Genomic DNA, 16,953 nt, shown 5'->3' with positions numbered 1-16,953 from the left:
GCATAATTCCTAAGGCCCTAGGATTTTCAGAATGGTAAATGAGAATTGGTTTCCACCTAAAATCACCAGGTGCATTATCTCCTAATAAAAGAGTTAGTCTGTCCTTTGAGGCTCTGTAGCCAAGCCTTGACTTCTCTCTTGCTGTGAAACTCCTATATGGCATCTTCTTCCAATAGAAGACTGTTTTGTTTGCTTTGAAAATCTGTTGTTTGGTGTAGCCACCTTCATCAATGATCTTAGCTAGATCTTCTGGATAATTTGCTGCAGCTTCTATATCAGCCCTCACTGCTTCACCTTGCATTTTTATGTTATGGAGGTGGCTTCTTTCCTTGAGCATTATGAACCAGCCTCTGCTAGCTTCCTCACCACTCTCAGTCTTTATAGTATTGAAGAGAATAGGCTGGGCTCAGTAGCTCACACCTATAATCCCAGCACTTTGGGAGGCCAAGATTGAAGGATCACTTGAGGCCAAGGGTTGGAGACCAGTGTGGGCAACATAGTGAGTGTTGTCATGCACATGTAGTCCCAGCTGTTTAGGAGGCAGAGCAGGAGGATTGCTTGAGCTCAGGAGTTTGAGACTTCAGTAAGACATGATCATGCCACTGCACTCCAGGCTGGGCAACTAAGCAAGACCCTATCTCTTTAAAAAAAAGAGAGAGAGAGAGTTGGGGCCTTGCTCTGATTAGGCTTTGGTTTAAGGGAATGTTGTGGCTGCTTTGATCTTCTATCCAGACCACTAAAACTTTCTTGATGTCAGCAATAAGGCTATTTCACTTTTGTGTCATTCATGTGTTCACTGAAGTGTAGTACCTTTTAATTTCCTCCAACAACTTTTCCTGGACAGGTGCAGCGGCTCACTTCTGTAATCCCAGCACTTAAGGCAAAGACAGGAGGATCACTTGAGTCCAGGAGTTTAAGACCAGCCTGGGCAACATAGTGAGACCGCTGTCTCTAAAAAAAATTTAAAAATTAGCCAAACTTGGTGGCCTGCACCTGTAGTCCCAGCTCCACGAGAGGAGGATCACTTGAACCGGGGAGGTCAAGGCTGCAGTGAGCTGCGATCACGCCACTGGACTAGGCTTTGGTTTAAGAGAATGTTGTGACTGCTTTAATCTTCTACCCAGACCGCTAAAACTTTCTCCATGTCAGTAATAAGACTGTTTCACTTTCCTGACAGAAAGTGACCCTGTCTCAAAAAAACCCCAAAAACTAAGGTATTCATGTACTAATAATATATTTTAGACTACTAACAGTTATAATGAAAATAGAATCCATAGGGGAAAAAATTAACTCTTAGGGATTTATGGTCACAGGAAATTTCTATTTTATTTATTTTTATTTTTTGAGAGAGTCTTGCTCTGTTGACCAGGCTGGAGTGCAGTGGTGTGATCGTTGCTCACTGCAACCTCAAATTCCTGGGCTCAAGTGATCTTCCCATCTCAGCCTCCTGAGTAGCTGGGTGGGTGCCACCATGCTTGGCTAATTTGTCTATATTTTTGTGTAGACAAAGTTTCACCATGTTGCTCAGGCTGGTCTAGAACTCCTGGGCTTAAGTGATCCTCCTGCCATGGTCTCCCAAAGGACTGGAATTGCAGGTGTGAGCCACCACACTGGGCCCAAAAATTATAAAAAATTAAATTCTTTGACCGGGCACGGTGGCTCATGCCTGTAATCCCAGCACTTTGGGAGGCCGAGGCAGGTGAATCACTAGGTCAGGAGTTCGAGACCAGCCTGGCCAACATGGTGAAACCCCATCTTTACTAAAAATACAAAAAAAAAAAAAAAAAAAGCTGGGTGTGATGGTGGGAGCCTGTAATCCCAGCTACTCAGAAGGCTGAGGCAGGAGAATTGCTTGAACCCGGGAGGCGGATGTTGCAGTGAGCCGAGATCGTGCCACTGCACTTCAGCCAGGACGACAGAGTGAGACTCCATCTCAAACAAAAAATTAAATGTTCTGAGTTATTTTTCTTGCAGAGCAATGTGATAAATGGTCAATAAAAGACTTTCAAGCATAAAAACATATTAGGATAAATTCTATGAAGGAGTAGAATGGAAATATAATTTCTGATGTAAAATCTTGTCATGTCTTTTAATGGATAATGGTGAAGTATCTAATCACTGTAGTATTTAGATTTCATTGGATACATTTGAAACAGTGATATAATGGTTTTATTTTGAAATGTCAGTATATAATACACTAGAAATTATGTCCTTTGCAACTATTTAAAACCACAATGAGACCAGGCATAGTGGCTTATGCCTGTAATCCCACCACTTTGGGAGGCCAATGTAGGAAGATCACCTGAGGCCAGGAGGTCAAGACCAGCCTGGTCAACTTAGTGAGACTTTGTCTCTACAAAATAAATATTGAAACAAGGTCTCACTCTGTTGCTTAGGCTTGGAGTGCAATGGTTTCATCACGACTCACTGCAGTGTCAACCTTCTGGGCCCAAGTGTTCCTCCCCTTTCAGCCTCCCAAATAGCTGGAATTACAGGCACGTGCCACTGTGCCCAGCTAATTTTTTTTGTTTTTGTAGAGATGGCGTCTCACTATGTGAGACCAGCTCAGTGTGGTCCCGAGCTCCTATGGCTCCTCAGGCTGGTCCCAAAATGCTGGGATTACAGGCATGAGCTACCACACCTGGCCAAAAAATAAAAAATATATTAACCAAGCATGGTGATGCATTCCTGTAGTTCTAGCTACTCAGGAGGCTAGAGCAGATGATCACTTGAGCCCAGGAGTTTGAGGCTGCAGTGAGCCATGATAGCACACTGCATTCCAGCCTGGGCAAGAATGAGACACTGTCTCAAAAAAATATATAATAAAACTTTAATAAATAAAAATGAGGGGAGGGAATTTTTTTTTTTTTTAAGACGGAGTCTCACTCTTGTTGCCCAGGCTGGAGTGCAATGGTACAATCTCGGCTCACTGCAACTTCCGCCTCCTGGGTTCAAGTGATTCTCCTGCCTCAGCCTCCAGAGTAGCTGGGATTACAGGCGCCCACCACCGCGCCCAGTTAATTTTTTTATGTTTAGTAGAGATGGGGTTTCACTATGTTGGCCAGGCTGATCTCGAACTCCTGACCTCAGGCGATCTACCTGCCTCAGCCTCCCAAAATGCTGTGAGCCACCGCGCCCGGCCTAGTTCAAAATTCTTTTGTAGGGTTAATTGAAGGTCACTATTCCAAGGTATGGGCTTTAGGATCTGGAAAGAATCTAATTGATTATCCAATCTGTCTTGACCAATTTATAAAGGAAATTGATTTCCTGAGGACTGAAGAGGGTTCATTGATTTTCCTGAAGTCACACAGTTGGGTCCAGAATTCGGGTGTCCTTGCTTGCTCATTCTTTTCACTACTTCCGCTGTGCTCTGAAATCCCACCACTGGTTTTGAGGAATGAGGAAGAAAGAAAAAGTGATCTCGAAATAGTTACTGACTAACAGGCACTCTCTGTGGATAGGTGGCTCTCTACCCTGCTGCTGCCGCCTCAGCAGTCAGACTGGGAGGGCAGGCTTGCATGGAGAGCCCTGAAGTCCAGGCTAGTTGGTTGGAGGATGGAACTTAAGGTTTCAACTGACTCCTGTCTGGCAATTGCCCTTTTAGGGTCTCCTCTACCCCTGTCACCTGGGAGTAAACCTAATCTTTAGAGATCTGAGGGTCAACGTAATCAACAGATGAAACCGCCAGTTTACACAGCAGCCCTGGGCCAAACTAGTCCCTTAGAGACCCTCAATCCAGACAGGAACTAGGGCAGAGCCAAGCTGCTGGGGTCACAGAGCGCTGAAGTGGATATCCCTGCTGATCTGCCTCCCAAGGCCTAAGGTGGCCACAGTGCTGTGCACAGCCACCTGTGGCATCCTGCTGTTGGTAGGCTCTTGTGCTCAGAACCCCAGAAAAAGGGCTAGATCATACTGATGATAAGACTGATAGCTTTTTTTAAAAAACGACTTTCAAGGTTTGGTTAGTTTTATCTTCATGACCTCTGATTTCCCTGTGGAGCAAATGGTAAAGTAGGGGTGGGTGGAGAGGGACTTTGGCAGACCCTGGCAGACTGTGGACAAGGACAGCCCTGAACAGCTGGCCCTGAGACATGAACTGGAACATGGTTGGAGCCGAGGACACAGGACTAACAGGAAAGGACACAGACTGCTGTTAGGACACATGCTACCACACACCCGAGGCCAGGACCCTGCTGACGTGGCAGACCTCCACCCCGGCCCCTTACTGCCCCCCGCCCCTCTCCCCCGCCTGCCAGCTGCCAACAGGGCTCTGCGTTGTGTCTGCCACACCTGTCACTGCCTATCCTTGTCCGGGGGGGCCCCATCAGCCCCTCCTCAGCTGCCCAGCAGAGCAAGCAGCTAGTGGGGAGGGGAGGGAACATGGAGCGGGGGCCGGTGGTGGGGGCAGGGCTGGGGGCCGGGGCCCGAATCCGGGCACTGCTGGGCTGCCTGGTCAAGGTGCTTCTCTGGGTGGCCTCTGCCTTGCTGTACTTTGGAAGCGAACAGGCCGCCCGCCTTCTGGGCAGCCCCTGCTTACGGCGCCTCTACCATGCCTGGCTGGCAGCAGTGGTCATCTTTGGGCCCCTTCTGCAGTTCCATGTCAACCCTCGGACTATCTTCGCCAGCCACGGCAACTTCTTCAACATGTGAGTCCACTCAAGGCTGTGGGAGCTGGGTCCCTGCACTCTGGGATCCTAGCTCCCTTCTCCAGGCTTCTGTCCTCCTGCCAGTCTGAACACTAAAAATAGGCTAAGAGGTTGAGGAGAAGGTCACGGGAGGGGGAAGGGAACAGAACCCTGGGGTATAGGGGAACTCGGGAACAGGACTAAAGAGGAAATATGTACCCTGGAATGCTCAATGGTCCTCCAAGGAGATGGCAAAGTTTAAATGACTGGGGGCTGTAAAGGGTACGGCAAGGAGAGAACCAGTGGTGATGTGTAGGGTTGGGGAGAGTGTAGTGATGGGAGCACAGACCAGGGTGGGAGATGGCGCTTGGGGTCTCAATAGTCTCCCCTCTTTGCCCACAGAAAATTTGTGAATTCAGCCTGGGGCTGGACATGCACCTTCCTAGGGGGCTTTGTGTTGCTGGTGGTGTTCCTGGCTACACGGCGCGTGGCAGTAACTGCCAGACACCTGAGCCGACTGGTGGTGGGAGCAGCCGTGTGGCGGGGAGCCGGCCGAGCCTTCCTGCTCATCGAGGACCTGACTGGCTCCTGCTTCGAGCCACTGCCCCAGGGTCTGCTGCTCCACGAGCTGCCTGACCGCCGCAGCTGCCTGGCGGCCGGCCACCAGTGGCGGGGCTACACAGTCTCCTCCCACACCTTCCTGCTCACCTTCTGCTGCCTGCTTATGGCAGAGGAAGCAGCTGTGTTCGCCAAGTACCTGGCCCATGGGCTGCCTGCTGGCGCCCCCCTGCGCCTTGTCTTCCTGCTGAACGTGCTGCTACTGGGCCTCTGGAACTTCTTGCTGCTCTGTACCGTCATCTATTTCCACCAGTACACTCACAAGGTGGTGGGTGCCGCAGTGGGCACCTTCGCCTGGTACCTCACCTATGGCAGCTGGTATCATCAGCCGTGGTCTCCAGGGAGTCCAGGCCACGGGCTCTTCCCCCGTCCCCACTCCAGCCGCAAGCATAACTGAAAGAAATAAAAGCCATCGGGCCTGGCTCTGGCTCCTCTCATCATTTGGTTGGGTCCTTGAAAGGGTAGGAAGAGGGTCTGGTAGTCACTAGGGTTTCCCAGCCATTCCTTGCTCTCATCAACCTTGAATGTCCTTCCTTATGCTTGACCTCCATCTCTCCAGCTGTCCTTTCAGTCTCCTAGTTTTTGCAAACTTCAAGCTATCTGGGGACTGAGATATCCAGGAATGGTGCTTCTAACGCAGGTAATGGTGCCCTCAGGTGTGGGCATCATTCTTGCTGAGTAGTTGCTCCATCTCCAGCCTGTTTGATTGTTTTTCCTGCCTTCTCCACTGAATCTCCACTCTCCCTCTTCAGGGGCCTACCTATCTGGGCACTCCTCTCAGGGACTCTTCCTACCCTGTCTTCCCCGTAGGGGGTCTGTATGTGCTCATCTATTTAACAAATGTTTATTGAGCTGAGCATAGTTCTATGCCATGTAAATAAGACAAGATTTTTGCTGTTTGGAGGCATATGCGCTAACTGGAGAAGGCAGGTAATAGACACACAAATAATAGCAAAACACTTGCACTGCGTTTACTCTGTGCCAGGCACTTTTCTAAGTGTCTGTAAGTTCTTCATAAAAATTAACACATATGGCCGGGTGCGGTGGCTCACGCCTATAATCCTAGCACTTTGGAAGGCCGAGGTGGGCAGATCACTTGAGGTCAGGAGTTCAAAACCAGCCTGACCAACATGGTGAAACTCCATCTCTACTAAAAATACAAAAAAAAAATTAGGCGTGATGGCAGGCGCCTGTAATCCCAGCTACTTGGGAGGCTGAGTCAGGAGAATCGCTTGAACCTGGGAGGCGGAGGTCGCGCCACTGCACTCCCTCCTGGGCAACAAGAGCAAAACTCTTGTCTCAAAAAAAAAAAAAAAAAGTTAACACATTTGGTCCACACAACAATAAAAGTATGAGGTAGGTTGTACTAATCTTGATTGGAAAAAAAAAAAATTGAGATAGTAATGTTCCCATTGTGCAGTTGCAAACACTGAGACACAGAGGTTAAGTAACTTGTTCACAACTAATAAACAGAGGAGCCATGATTACAAAGCTAGGCAATATGAGTATATCATCTATCCTCTAAACCAGGAATTAGCAAACTTTGGCTAATTCAAATAATTTTATATAGGCCGGGCGCGGTGGCTCACGCCTGTAATCCCAGCACTTTGGGAGGCCGAGGCGGGCGGATCACAAGGTCAGGAGATCGAGACTATGGTGAAACCCCGTCTCTACTAAAAATACAAAAAAAATTAGCCGGGCGCGGTGGCGGGCGCCTGTAGTCCCAGCTACTCAGGAGGCTGAGGCAGGAGAATGGCGGGAACCCGGGAGGCGGAGCTTGCAGTGAGCCGAGATCGCGCCACTGCACTCCAGCCTGGGCGACAGAGCGAGAGTCTGCCTCAAAAAAAAAAAAAATAATAATAATAATAATAATAATAATAATTTTATATATATATATATATTTTTTTTTTTTTTTTTTTTTTAAGGCAGAGACCTGGCGGTAATAGCAGTGTAATCCCAGCACTTTGGGAGGCTGAGGCAAGAGGATCACTTGAGCCCAGGAGTTTGAGAATAGCCTGGGCAAGATGGTGAGACCCTGTCTCTACAAAAATTTTTTAAAAAGAAAAAGGTAAAACGTTGTTTACATTTTTATTATTATTATTTTGAGACAGAGTCTCACTCTGTTGCCCAGGCTGGAGTGCAATTTTGGCTCACTGCAACCTCCACTTCCCAGGTTCAAGTGATCTCCTGCCTCAACCTCCCGAGTTGCTGGGATTACAGGCCCCCACCACCACACCTGTCTAGTGTTTGTATTTTTAGTAGGGACAGGGTTTCACCATGTTGGCCAGGCTGGTCTCGAACTCCTGACCTCAAGTGATTCTGCCCACTTTGGCCTCCCAAAGTGCTGGGATTACAGGCATGAGCCACTGTGCCTGGCCGTTTTTACATTTTTTAATGGTTGGAAAAGCAAAAGGAAAAGAATATTTTATTACAGGAAAAAATTCCATGAAATTCAAAGTCCAGTGTCTGTAAAGTTTTATTGATCTCACCATACTAATTCATTTACATATGGCAGCTTTCCTGCTACAATGGCAGAGTTGAGTAGACAGACACTGTAAGGCCCATAAAGCCTACAATTTACTCTCTGGCTCTTTATAGAAAAAGCTGGCCAGACGCAGTGGCTCATGCCTGTAATCCCAGCACTTTGGGAGGCCGAGGCAGGCGGATCACGAGGTCAGCATATCGAGTCCATCCTGGCTAACACGGTGAAACCCCATCTCCACTAAAAATACAAAAATAGCCAAGCGTGGTGGGACGCGCCTGTAGTCCCAGCTACTGCAAAGGCTGAACCAGGAGAATTGCTTGAACCCAGCAGGCGGAGGTTGCAGTAAGCTGAGATCGTGCCACTGCACTCCACCCTGGGCGAGAGAGTGAGACTCTGTCCCCCAACACACACACACACACACACACACACACGCAGTTTGCCAAAACCTGGTTTAAATCAGTGAATTATCCTGGGGAAAAAAAAAAAAACCGGGCTAATATCAGAGATAAATGCTATGAATGTACTAAAACAGGCTGATTTGTAATGCATTTGGAGGGAGGTTCCTTATAGAGGATGATGAAAATAGTTGTCTCTGAAGAGGTGACATCTAAACTGAGAACCGAATGACAACACCCAGGGTAAGGGTGTTTTAGACAAAGGGATTATTAGCAAGGGCAAAGGCCCTGAGGCAGGAATGAACATGACACATTTGGGAAACAAATAGCCCGAGTTGGCCGGGCGCGGTGGCTCAAGCCTGTAATCCCAGCACTTTGGGAGGCCGAGACGGGCGGATCACAAGGTCAGGAGATCGAGACCACCCTGGCTAATACGGTGAAACCCTGTCTCTACTAAAGAATACAAAAAACTAGCCGGGCGACGAGGCGGGCGCCTGTAGTCCCAGCTACTCGGGAAGCTGAGGCAGGAGAATGGCGTGAACCCGGGAGGCGGAGCTTGCAGTGAGCTGAGATCCGGCCACCGCACTCCAGCCCGGGCGACAGAGCCAGACTCCGTCTCAAAAAAACAAAAAACAAAAACAAAAAACAAATAGCCCGAGTATTTGCAAGTGTAATGAATGAAGAGGCAAGCAGTAGAAAGTGAACTTAAAGGGAAGACAGGTCCAACAGCCTTTTGGATTTCATTCTAAGGTCAACAGGCAGCTGAGAAAGGGTTTTAAGCCAGACAGAGGCATGAACCCGCTGCTCCGTGAGAGTGGGTTGTAGAATGGCATATGCCGCGGTGGTCCAGGAGAGAGCTGGTCCGGGCTTGGATAGGGATGCTGTCGGCTCTGGTGCAGGTGTTGCTACAGGTGCGGAGGATGTCGGCAGAGCCAGAGGCCCACGCTAGCAAGGCTAGGAAAGAGAGGCCAGGTCCTATTCCATCTCTGAGGAAAGACAGAAGAGCCCTAAGTAAGGCTTATCTGTCCCAGGCGGAGCAGGGGAAGAAGAGAGCAGGTGGGGAGCCAGTTGGGAGGCGGGAGGTGGAGGGCGGGGCGCGGAGAGACTGGCTTAGACTAGGCGATGGGAGGACCCGGCGTCCTCAGATGGCGGGCGGCGGGTGGCGGGAGGCGGGAGGCGGGAGGCGGGAGGCGGGAGGCGGGGACGAGAGGAGGGCGGGGAGGCGGGGACCCAGTCGGCGGGGGTGGGGAGGCTGGAAACTGGCCCTCGCGAGGCAGGCTGTGCGCGCTAGGGGGAGCCGCACCCGCAGCCCTCCTCTGCGGCACTGCCCTTCTCCCTGGCAGGGCTGACCCCGCCTCCTCCAGCCCTCCCCGCCCCACTACCCAGGAAGGCCGTGAGTGGTGCGAGCGCCGCTTTCGCTTTCCCTTCGCGGTGCCCACTCCGCTCCTCGTGCGGCGCTAGGCCCCCAGTCCCGGTCATGGCCACGCTCAGGGTCCAGCCCGAGGCCCAAGCCAAGGTGAGCGCCGCGGGGTCTAGAAAGGGCCCACTGGGGAGGCGTGGCTCTAGCGGCCGGGGGCATCCCCGACCCGCCCCCCAGACTCCCACACAAGTCAGGGGCAGTCCGCCGAGCTGGCGCTCCCGGAGCACCTGCGCCCCGGGGAGGGCGGTGACTGCTGCCTGCGGGAACAGGCGAGGCGGCCGTGGTTCTGTGGGGTGAGGTGAAGCGGAGGGCTGGCGTGGAGGGAAAATCCGCTGGCCTGGAGCCGGGGCCACACACAGACTGGATGCGGGACTGCCCCAGCTACCTCCTGGCCTTTCCCTCAGGGAGGGTCCCGGGGCCCACCCCGTCCTGTCCTGCTCGCAGAGAGCTCTCAGCACCCCTCCTCACACCTGCCAGGCGACCCCAGGGATCTGTTCTCACGTGAACCACTGGCCCTTCACCGCCGGGAATGTTCTCATCCCCCATATCCAGCCCTAGGGATACCCATTTCACTCTCCGTAGATCCAGGTCTGCAGAGTTCCACTCCTCCACCACCCCAGCCCACCCTACAGGCATCCATCTCGCTTTCTTGAGGTCTGGCCTTAGAGGGATCCCCTCCACCCTTCCCCAGGTCAGGCCCTACATAACCCTAAGGGAACTGTCCTCAAATGAACTGGCCTTAAAGCCAAGTTTCTGAAGGGATGCATGTACCCCACAGGTGGATGTGTTTCGTGAAGACCTCTGTACCAAGGTAAGACATGCCCCATCAGTGGCCCCACCCCTGCCCAACTCCTACTGCTCAACCCTGCCTCACCACCTAGGATGGGCCTTTGATGCTGACTCCCATCCTCCTCCATCCCACCTCACACACAGACAGAGAACCTGCTCGGGAGCTATTTCCCCAAGAAGATTTCTGAGCTGGATGCATTTTTAAAGGTACCGCGGCTGGGCAGGGAGCTAGGGAGTAAAGGCCAAGAGAAGGGTCGGGGTTGTGAGAGTGAGGTGAGAGGAACCCCCTCACCTCCAGCCCTCCTCCCACCCTACACCAGGAGCCAGCTCTCAATGAAGCCAACTTGAGCAATCTGAAGGCCCCGTTGGACATCCCAGTGCCTGATCCAGTCAAGGAGAAAGAGAAAGAGGAACGGAAGAAACAGCAGGAGGCAAGCTGGGAAGACCTGGGAGAAGGGATCCAACCATGGGGGTAATCAACCTTAGTCCTGACTCTCATGAGCCCCTCTTTCTGCAGAAGGAAGACAAGGATGAAAAGAAGAAGGGGGAGGATGAAGACAAAGGTACTTGAAACCACAATTGTGGGAAGAGACTTGAGTCCCACCCACAGGAGCTCCTCCTAAGGATTTCTTTCCACTCTCCCCTTCAACCCTCACACAGGCTCAATCATGTGACTGACCCATTGCTCACTCTCTAGGTCCTCCCTGTGGCCCAGTGAACTGCAATGAAAAGATCTTGGTCCTTCTGCAGCGCTTGAAGCCTGAGATCAAGGATGTCATTGAGCAGCTCAACCTGGTAGGCCCTCCCCCTTCAACTCTCAGGCTTTAAGTCAAACCATTGTCCTCTTAGTCCCTGCCATTTAGGGCTTGGCACATGCCAGGTTTTAGCAAGAGAGGGCACAGCAAGTGAAACCAGAAGTCCAGGCTCTGAGGCTCAGGAGAGACCTGGCATGCCTCCACCCAGTGTGGGGAGGGAAGCAAGTGAGAATATGAAACTGGGAATTGGGTAGAGGGCTGATGTGGCATTATGCCATTCCCTCTTCCCAGGTCACCACCTGGTTGCAGCTGCAGATACCTCGGATTGAGGATGGTAACAATTTTGGAGTGGCTGTCCAGGTGAGAGCGCTGCCCCACTTCCCTGCTCTTTCCTAGTCCATGCTTCCTTCCACTTTCCCCCTTGCTTTTTTTCCCTAGGAGAAGGTGTTTGAGCTGATGACCAGCCTCCACACCAAGCTAGAAGGCTTCCACACTCAAATCTCTAAGTGAGTGACCACCCATGTACACACTGTCTGTTTTGGGACAGAGACCTCCTTCTTCTTCTACTCCATACACACTTCTCCTTCCACAGGTATTTCTCTGAGCGTGGTGATGCAGTGACTAAAGCAGCCAAGCAGCCCCATGTGGTAGGTGAGGCCCAGGTCAGGGTGTATGAGGTAAGGACTCATGTAAGGTCAGGCCTGACCTGAGCTTCCCACAGGGTGATTATCGGCAGCTGGTGCACGAGCTGGATGAGGCAGAATACCGGGACATCCGGCTGATGGTCATGGAGATCCGCAATGCTTATGTGAGGAGGCGAGGGCAGGGGTGGGCAGAGGCAGCTTTCCCAGGCCACGCACTCCCTGACCCTGCAGGCTGGGGGTTAAGGGTGACAAAGCTCAGCTTCTCCACAAGGCTAGAAATGGGGCACAGAGCCACTGGAGGCCTCTGACTGACCTCCACTCCTCCCTGTAGGCTGTGTTATATGACATCATCCTGAAGAACTTCGAGAAGCTCAAGAAGCCCAGGGGAGAAACAAAGGGAATGATCTATTGAGAGCCCTCTCTCCCATTCTGGGATGGGTACAGCAGAGACCTTCCTGCTTTTTACTGGGGACTCCAGATTTTCCCCAAACTTGCTTCTGTTGAGATTTTTCCCTCACCTTGCCTCCCAGGCACAATAAATATAGTTATACCACTGCCCATCAGCCCAAGTCTCTTTATTGGATGTGGACCCTGCCGGCCCTGGCTCAGGCATTTCCATTTCCATTAGTGGGACAAACCCACTGGGTGATTTGAGTGTTGAGCCGCTGGTTGGTCCAGTCCTGCCGGATGTCGTCAAGGTGGCAGTCAAAGTCCACAAGGTGCTGGTGGGCCCGATCTTCCAGTAGCGCTCCCACCATCTGCCGTGACTCTTCCCAGTCCCTCCACATCACTCTGAAATAGCAACCCCCATGGAGGTCAAACAGCAAGTAGTGGGGCCAGACACAGACTTGACAGAGATTGGGTCTAGAGAGAGACCCTTGGGGCAGGGCCGAGGACAGAGGAGACCCAGGAATCTTGGGCTTCTAAGAAGAGAGAGAGGGAGTGGGGTACTCACAAGTTCTTATCCTTAGGGACCCAGCGGAGACCTTGGTTCTCCAGGACGATGACCGGGGGCACACGAGGCTGAGGCACCAGTTTCTGATTATCCAACTGAGTGGACAAAGAAGGGCAAGTGAGAGTTTCAAGGGTCCCCCAACCCTACTTTCTTTTCACCTCCCCACCCAGAAACCCAAGTCTCACCATAATAAGTACTGCATCAGGGAAGAATTCTGCAATTCGCCCAGCAATTTTCAAGGCCAGAGGCCCAGGGCTGTGTAGAGGGAAGATCAGAGGAGTGAGGAGCCAACTGTGGACAAAACCCATCCGTTTGAGCTGGGCCTCCCAGGTCTCACAGATGTGGGCGCAGCTGTGGCCTTTCCCTGTAGGTGGCCTGCGGGGATCGGGCCTGCTGGATGCTTGATGTACGACTGCTTGATGCTTGAGTGCTGTGGGAAACAGGTGCTCAGATACTGCTGGTGAGAGTGGAAACCAAAGGTGGTCTTTTTGGAAGGTAATTTGGCATAACCATCCAAATTGAAACTGTATACATACTAAATAATATACATATGCTAACCCAGAAATTCTACTTATAAAGAATTTATGGTAATAATAGGACAGTGTCTGTAATAAAACATTGGAAACAACTTCAATGTTTGAAGCATTAAATAAATTATAGTATATCCATATTCAGACTATAAGCTGTTAGGGAAAGGTAGATCTTGTTGTGGAAATGGGATGATGTCAAGTATTTATTAAGTGAGGGAGAAACGCAAATTACAAAACAGTCTCTCTAATCTGCTTCATGTATATGATTTTTATATATATATAATTGTCTTTTCCTATATATATAAGGAAACTGCCTTATTTTTGAAGTTGCTGGTTGGGATTTCTCTGTTCTTTCAGCACCTGGGGGACACCTCAGTTAAAGCAAGATCAGTCTGTTGGCCAGGAGTGGTGGCTCATGCCTGTAATCCCAGCACTTTGGGAGGCTGAAGCTCGTGGATCACCTGAGGTCAGGTTCTAGACCAGCCTGGTCAACATGGCGAAACCCCCTCTCTACTAAAAACAAAGAAATAAAAATAATAATAAAAAAAAAGCCAGGCATGGTGGCTCTCATCTGTGATCCCAGCTACTCGAGAGGCTGAGGCAGAAGAATCCTGAATCCAGGAGGTGGAGGTTGCAGTGAGCCGAGATTGCGCCACTGCACTCCAGCCTGGGCGACAGAGCGAGACTCCGTCTCAAAAAAAAAAAAAAATTCAGTCTGTTGATACACAGTTGTCCTCCCCACTCCAACAGCACTCCAGGGCAGGGCTCTGTCCTATTCATCTTTATATTTCCTCACTCCAGTACCCAGCATAATGCCTGGTGTAAAAACCCTGCTCCTAAGCGTTTGATGAAGGAAAGATAGAAGGAATGACCTTGGTTCATCTTGTGCGCCTCCCTCCACCCACCGCCCCATGCATCCTCGCCCTCTATTCCTCCAACCCGCAACCCCCCATAATCCTTTCCTTCTTCCTCTGGCTACGCCACTCACCTCTGGTCGTCCACAGCTGCATTGGCATGGTAGTAACCAGCCACCACCAGACCGGCCTGTGCTCCCCACACATCCACCTGTCGTGGGAAAGGGGCCATCAGTAATTAAATTGTGCCGCTGGCTTTGTGGATGCGCACTGCTGCCAAGGGACCGGGGATTAACTTGGGCTGGGGTGTTGGGTGGGTTCGTGGTGGGGGATGGGCATCCAACGGAGGCACCTGGTTGAGGGCGACCTCCAACATGACGGACAGGGCCAGGTGGCTGTGGAAGAGGGGCACACAGTCGGTGAGGCACAGGCATTCTCCGGACCGCGGCGCTGGCGCCAGAAACAGCCCGTTGACTGCGGCGTGTGGGTACCGGGCAGCATGCAGGCACATCTTCACGTAGGCCAGGGCCGAGATCTCCACCTCCCCCATGGCGAGCGGGGCCTGGCCGGGAAGCAGCAAGCCGGATTTGTGCCGAATTAGGCGAGCCAGTGCCTAGCTCGCGTCCGTGAAGCTCCCTCCAGCGCTTCGGCACCCTCTTTGACCCTTCCCGGTGCCCTCTCACTTCGGTTCGGCGACAACGCTAACTCGACTCGCAGGTAGCCCGCCGGCTCCCGGTGCCCGGGGTCTGGGAGTCCGCCCGCGGCCCAGCCAAGGAGGAGGTCCCGACTGCATCCGAGCCCCGCTTTCCCGAGCCCCTAGCGGGCGGCTGCGACTCAGCGCCTGCCTGGGAGACAGGGCAAGCTGCAGTTCCCTGTAGAACTGGCACCTGGGGTCCCGCCCACGTTGTGCTCCTTGATACGGCTAAAGGCTTTCAAATTGTCCAATCAGCGGCCGCTCCCCAAGCTTGCCCCGCCTTTGTCTCCAGCGGACTGGAAAGAACCCACCATTGTGAAGCAAAGAAAATTGCCCGCACTCTTATTGGCTAGGTTCCCCGACTTCCGCTCTGGTTGCTGGTTGGCTTTGCCTGTTAACCTGTGTTGCCCACCACCACCTGCTCCGCCGAGCCCCGGGGATGGAGCACTAGCCCGTAGCCGGGTGTTCCGAAGGGCTGCGGGCAAAGCAGACCGCCTTGTGCCTATTATAGGAAGAGTGGATCTGTACTCTAGATCGGCTCTGTCACTAATGATCCGTGTTACCTTCGCGACTGTAGGTTTTCTTGCCCTTGGTTTATCTTTTGCCCATGTTCCTTTAAGGTTTTAATGAGATATGTATGGGGGCAGGCTTCCACCCTGTCCAGTGCTTCGCAGCACGTTCTTCTTTTTTTTTTTTTTTTGAGACGGAGTCTCGCTCTGTCGCCCGGGCTGGAGTGCAGTGGCCGGATCTCAGCTCACTGAAAGCTCTGCCTCCCGGGTTTACGCCATTCTCCTGCCTCAGCCTCCCAAGTAGCTGGGACTACAGGCGCCCGCCACCTTGCCCGGCTAGTTTTTTTTGTATTTTTTAGTAGAGACAGGGTTTCACCGTGTTAGCCAGGATGGTCTCGAACTCCTGACCTCGTGATCCGCCCGTCTCGGCCTCCCAAAGTGCTGGGATTACAGGCGCAGCACGTTCTTATCTCTTATTTTATGACAGGATAAGGCCCTGAATTAAAGAACAATCCCATGGAGTTTATAGCAAGATCACAGCAAAGGAACCCTTGTCTTCAGCCCAGGGCTGAATCTTGAAAAGCAGAGAGAAAGACAGTGATTTGCTGAAGGGGCTGTAGGGGAGGACAGGAAGAAAAACTTACAGATTAATCATTCCCATAATGTCCTGCGGTGTATTTCCTTCACCACAATGCCCTTGGAAACATTATTTTTTTCCCTCCCAGCCCTTAAGAAGAAGTCCAGGCCAGGAGCAGTGGTTCACGCCTTGCAATGCCAGCACTTTGTGAGGCCGAGGTGGGTGGATCACCTGAGGTCAAGGGTTCGAGACCAGCCTGGCCAACATGGCGAAACCCCGTCTCTACTAAAAATACAAAAACTTAGTCAGGTGTGGTGGCACACGCCTGTACTCCCAGCTACTCGAGAGGCTGAGGCAGGAGAATTGCTTGAACCCGGGAGACAGAGGTTGCAGTAAGCCAAGATCATGCCATTGTACTCCAACTTCGGCGACAGAGCAAGACTCCATCTCAAAAAAAAAAAAAAAAAGGAGTCCAATCATTCATCCGTAGTTCTCCATAGTTCTCCCAGTGAAACCTCATTCTCCTTCTAGGCTTTTCCTAAACTGATGAGGATTCTTTCTTTCTTCATTCCTGATGTTGGCCACAGAACTTTCCCCTTGTCTATCCAAAGCCTGATTATTCCCATAAGAGCTCTGTGCAAATGCCATCTCTTCCACTAATTCCTGAGACCTCTGGATGAAAATAATACTGTTACATTCCAAAATACTTAGGTTATCTGCATGGCTGTCATGGCATGTAACAATCCCCACCCTGTTCCTTTGGAGGACCTCTTAAGATTACAGTGGGCTGGCTGGGCACAGTGGCTCACGCCTGTAATTCCAGCACTTTGGGAGGCTGAGACGGCGGATCACAAGGTCAGGAGATCGAGATCATCCTGGCTAATACGGTGAAACCCCATCTCTACTAAAAATACAAAAAACTAGCCGGGCGTGGTGGCGGGCGCCTGTAATTCCAGCTACTCGGGAGGCTTAGGCAGGAGAATGGCGTGAACCCAGGAGGCAGAGCTTGCAGTGAGCCGAGATCGTGCCACTGCACTCCAGCCTGGGCGACAAAGCGAGACTCCATCTCAAAAAAAAAAAAAAAAAAGATTACAGTGGGCATC

At 51.6% G+C, this 16,953-nt stretch overlaps 3 protein-coding genes across 12 annotated transcripts; 2 read left to right on the top strand and 1 right to left on the bottom strand.

Annotated features, from left to right (window-relative positions):
- The first annotated feature begins 3,142 nt into the window (after positions 1-3,142).
- On the top strand, positions 3,143-5,666 carry FITM1 (fat storage inducing transmembrane protein 1). Its single transcript, XM_033188466.1, has 2 exons — positions 3,143-4,646; positions 5,028-5,666. The coding sequence occupies exons 1-2, from the start codon at positions 4,381-4,383 to the stop codon at positions 5,638-5,640; spliced, it is 879 nt and encodes a 292-aa protein (XP_033044357.1). The 5' UTR covers positions 3,143-4,380; the 3' UTR covers positions 5,641-5,666.
- Positions 5,667-9,445: 3,779 nt separating this feature from the next.
- PSME1 (proteasome activator subunit 1) lies at positions 9,446-13,760 on the top strand. 4 transcript variants are annotated; one of them, XR_004431721.1, is made up of 12 exons: positions 9,446-9,639; positions 10,322-10,354; positions 10,477-10,539; positions 10,653-10,763; positions 10,850-10,895; positions 11,030-11,127; positions 11,379-11,447; positions 11,526-11,593; positions 11,680-11,734; positions 11,809-11,895; positions 12,703-12,803; positions 13,057-13,760. XR_004431721.1 is itself a non-coding variant. In XM_033188468.1 (11 exons), the coding sequence occupies exons 1-11, from the start codon at positions 9,601-9,603 to the stop codon at positions 12,141-12,143; spliced, it is 750 nt and encodes a 249-aa protein (XP_033044359.1). In that variant the 5' UTR covers positions 9,446-9,600; the 3' UTR covers positions 12,144-12,289. The 4 variants fall into 4 exon arrangements, 3 of the variants coding, with proteins under 3 accessions (XP_033044359.1, XP_033044360.1, XP_033044358.1); XM_033188468.1 differs by lacking the exons at positions 12,703-12,803; positions 13,057-13,760 and adding an exon at positions 12,063-12,289; XM_033188469.1 differs by lacking the exons at positions 11,379-11,447; positions 12,703-12,803; positions 13,057-13,760 and adding an exon at positions 12,063-12,289.
- Positions 12,286-14,966, bottom strand: EMC9 (ER membrane protein complex subunit 9). 7 transcript variants are annotated; one of them, XM_033188471.1, is made up of 6 exons: positions 14,754-14,966; positions 14,423-14,632; positions 14,205-14,281; positions 12,872-13,143; positions 12,687-12,781; positions 12,286-12,523 (listed from the first exon to the last, which is right to left on the bottom strand). In XM_033188471.1, exons 2-6 carry the CDS (start codon positions 14,569-14,571, stop codon positions 12,337-12,339), a joined length of 780 nt encoding a protein of 259 aa, XP_033044362.1. In that variant the 5' UTR covers positions 14,572-14,632; positions 14,754-14,966; the 3' UTR covers positions 12,286-12,336. The 7 variants fall into 7 exon arrangements, with proteins under 7 accessions (XP_033044362.1, XP_033044365.1, XP_033044367.1 ...); XM_033188474.1 differs by having other exon boundaries at positions 12,872-13,116; XM_033188476.1 differs by having other exon boundaries at positions 12,872-12,941; positions 14,754-14,964.
- Between the last annotated feature and the right edge of the window lie 1,987 nt (positions 14,967-16,953).

This window comes from Trachypithecus francoisi, unplaced genomic scaffold, assembly GCF_009764315.1.
Source record: "Trachypithecus francoisi isolate TF-2019V2 unplaced genomic scaffold, Tfra_2.0 Lachesis_group3, whole genome shotgun sequence".
Lineage (NCBI taxonomy): Eukaryota > Metazoa > Chordata > Mammalia > Primates > Cercopithecidae > Trachypithecus > Trachypithecus francoisi.
The sequence above is the reverse complement of the archived record's forward strand: the minus strand, read 5'-3'. Positions and strand labels throughout refer to the sequence as shown.

Coding starts and splice junctions, on each gene's coding strand:
- FITM1 (XM_033188466.1), top strand. CDS start 4,381: ATGGAGCGGGGGCCGGTGGTGGGGGCAGGGCTGGGGGCCGGGGCCCGA. Junction 4,647..5,027: donor CACGGCAACTTCTTCAACAT/GTGAGTCCACTC, acceptor CTTTGCCCACAG/AAAATTTGTGAATTCAGCCT.
- PSME1 (XM_033188467.1), top strand. CDS start 9,601: ATGGCCACGCTCAGGGTCCAGCCCGAGGCCCAAGCCAAG. Junction 10,355..10,476: donor GTGAAGACCTCTGTACCAAG/GTAAGACATGCC, acceptor CCTCACACACAG/ACAGAGAACCTGCTCGGGAG. Junction 11,448..11,525: donor ATTTTGGAGTGGCTGTCCAG/GTGAGAGCGCTG, acceptor TTTTTTCCCTAG/GAGAAGGTGTTTGAGCTGAT.
- EMC9 (XM_033188470.1), bottom strand. CDS start 14,571: ATGCTGCCCGGTACCCACACGCCGCAGTCAACGGGCTGTTTCTGGCGC. Junction 13,144..14,204: donor GCAGCTGTGGACGACCAGAG/GTGAGTGGCGTA, acceptor CACTCTCACCAG/CAGTATCTGAGCACCTGTTT. Junction 12,524..12,686: donor GTCCCTAAGGATAAGAACTT/GTGAGTACCCCA, acceptor TTGCTATTTCAG/AGTGATGTGGAGGGACTGGG.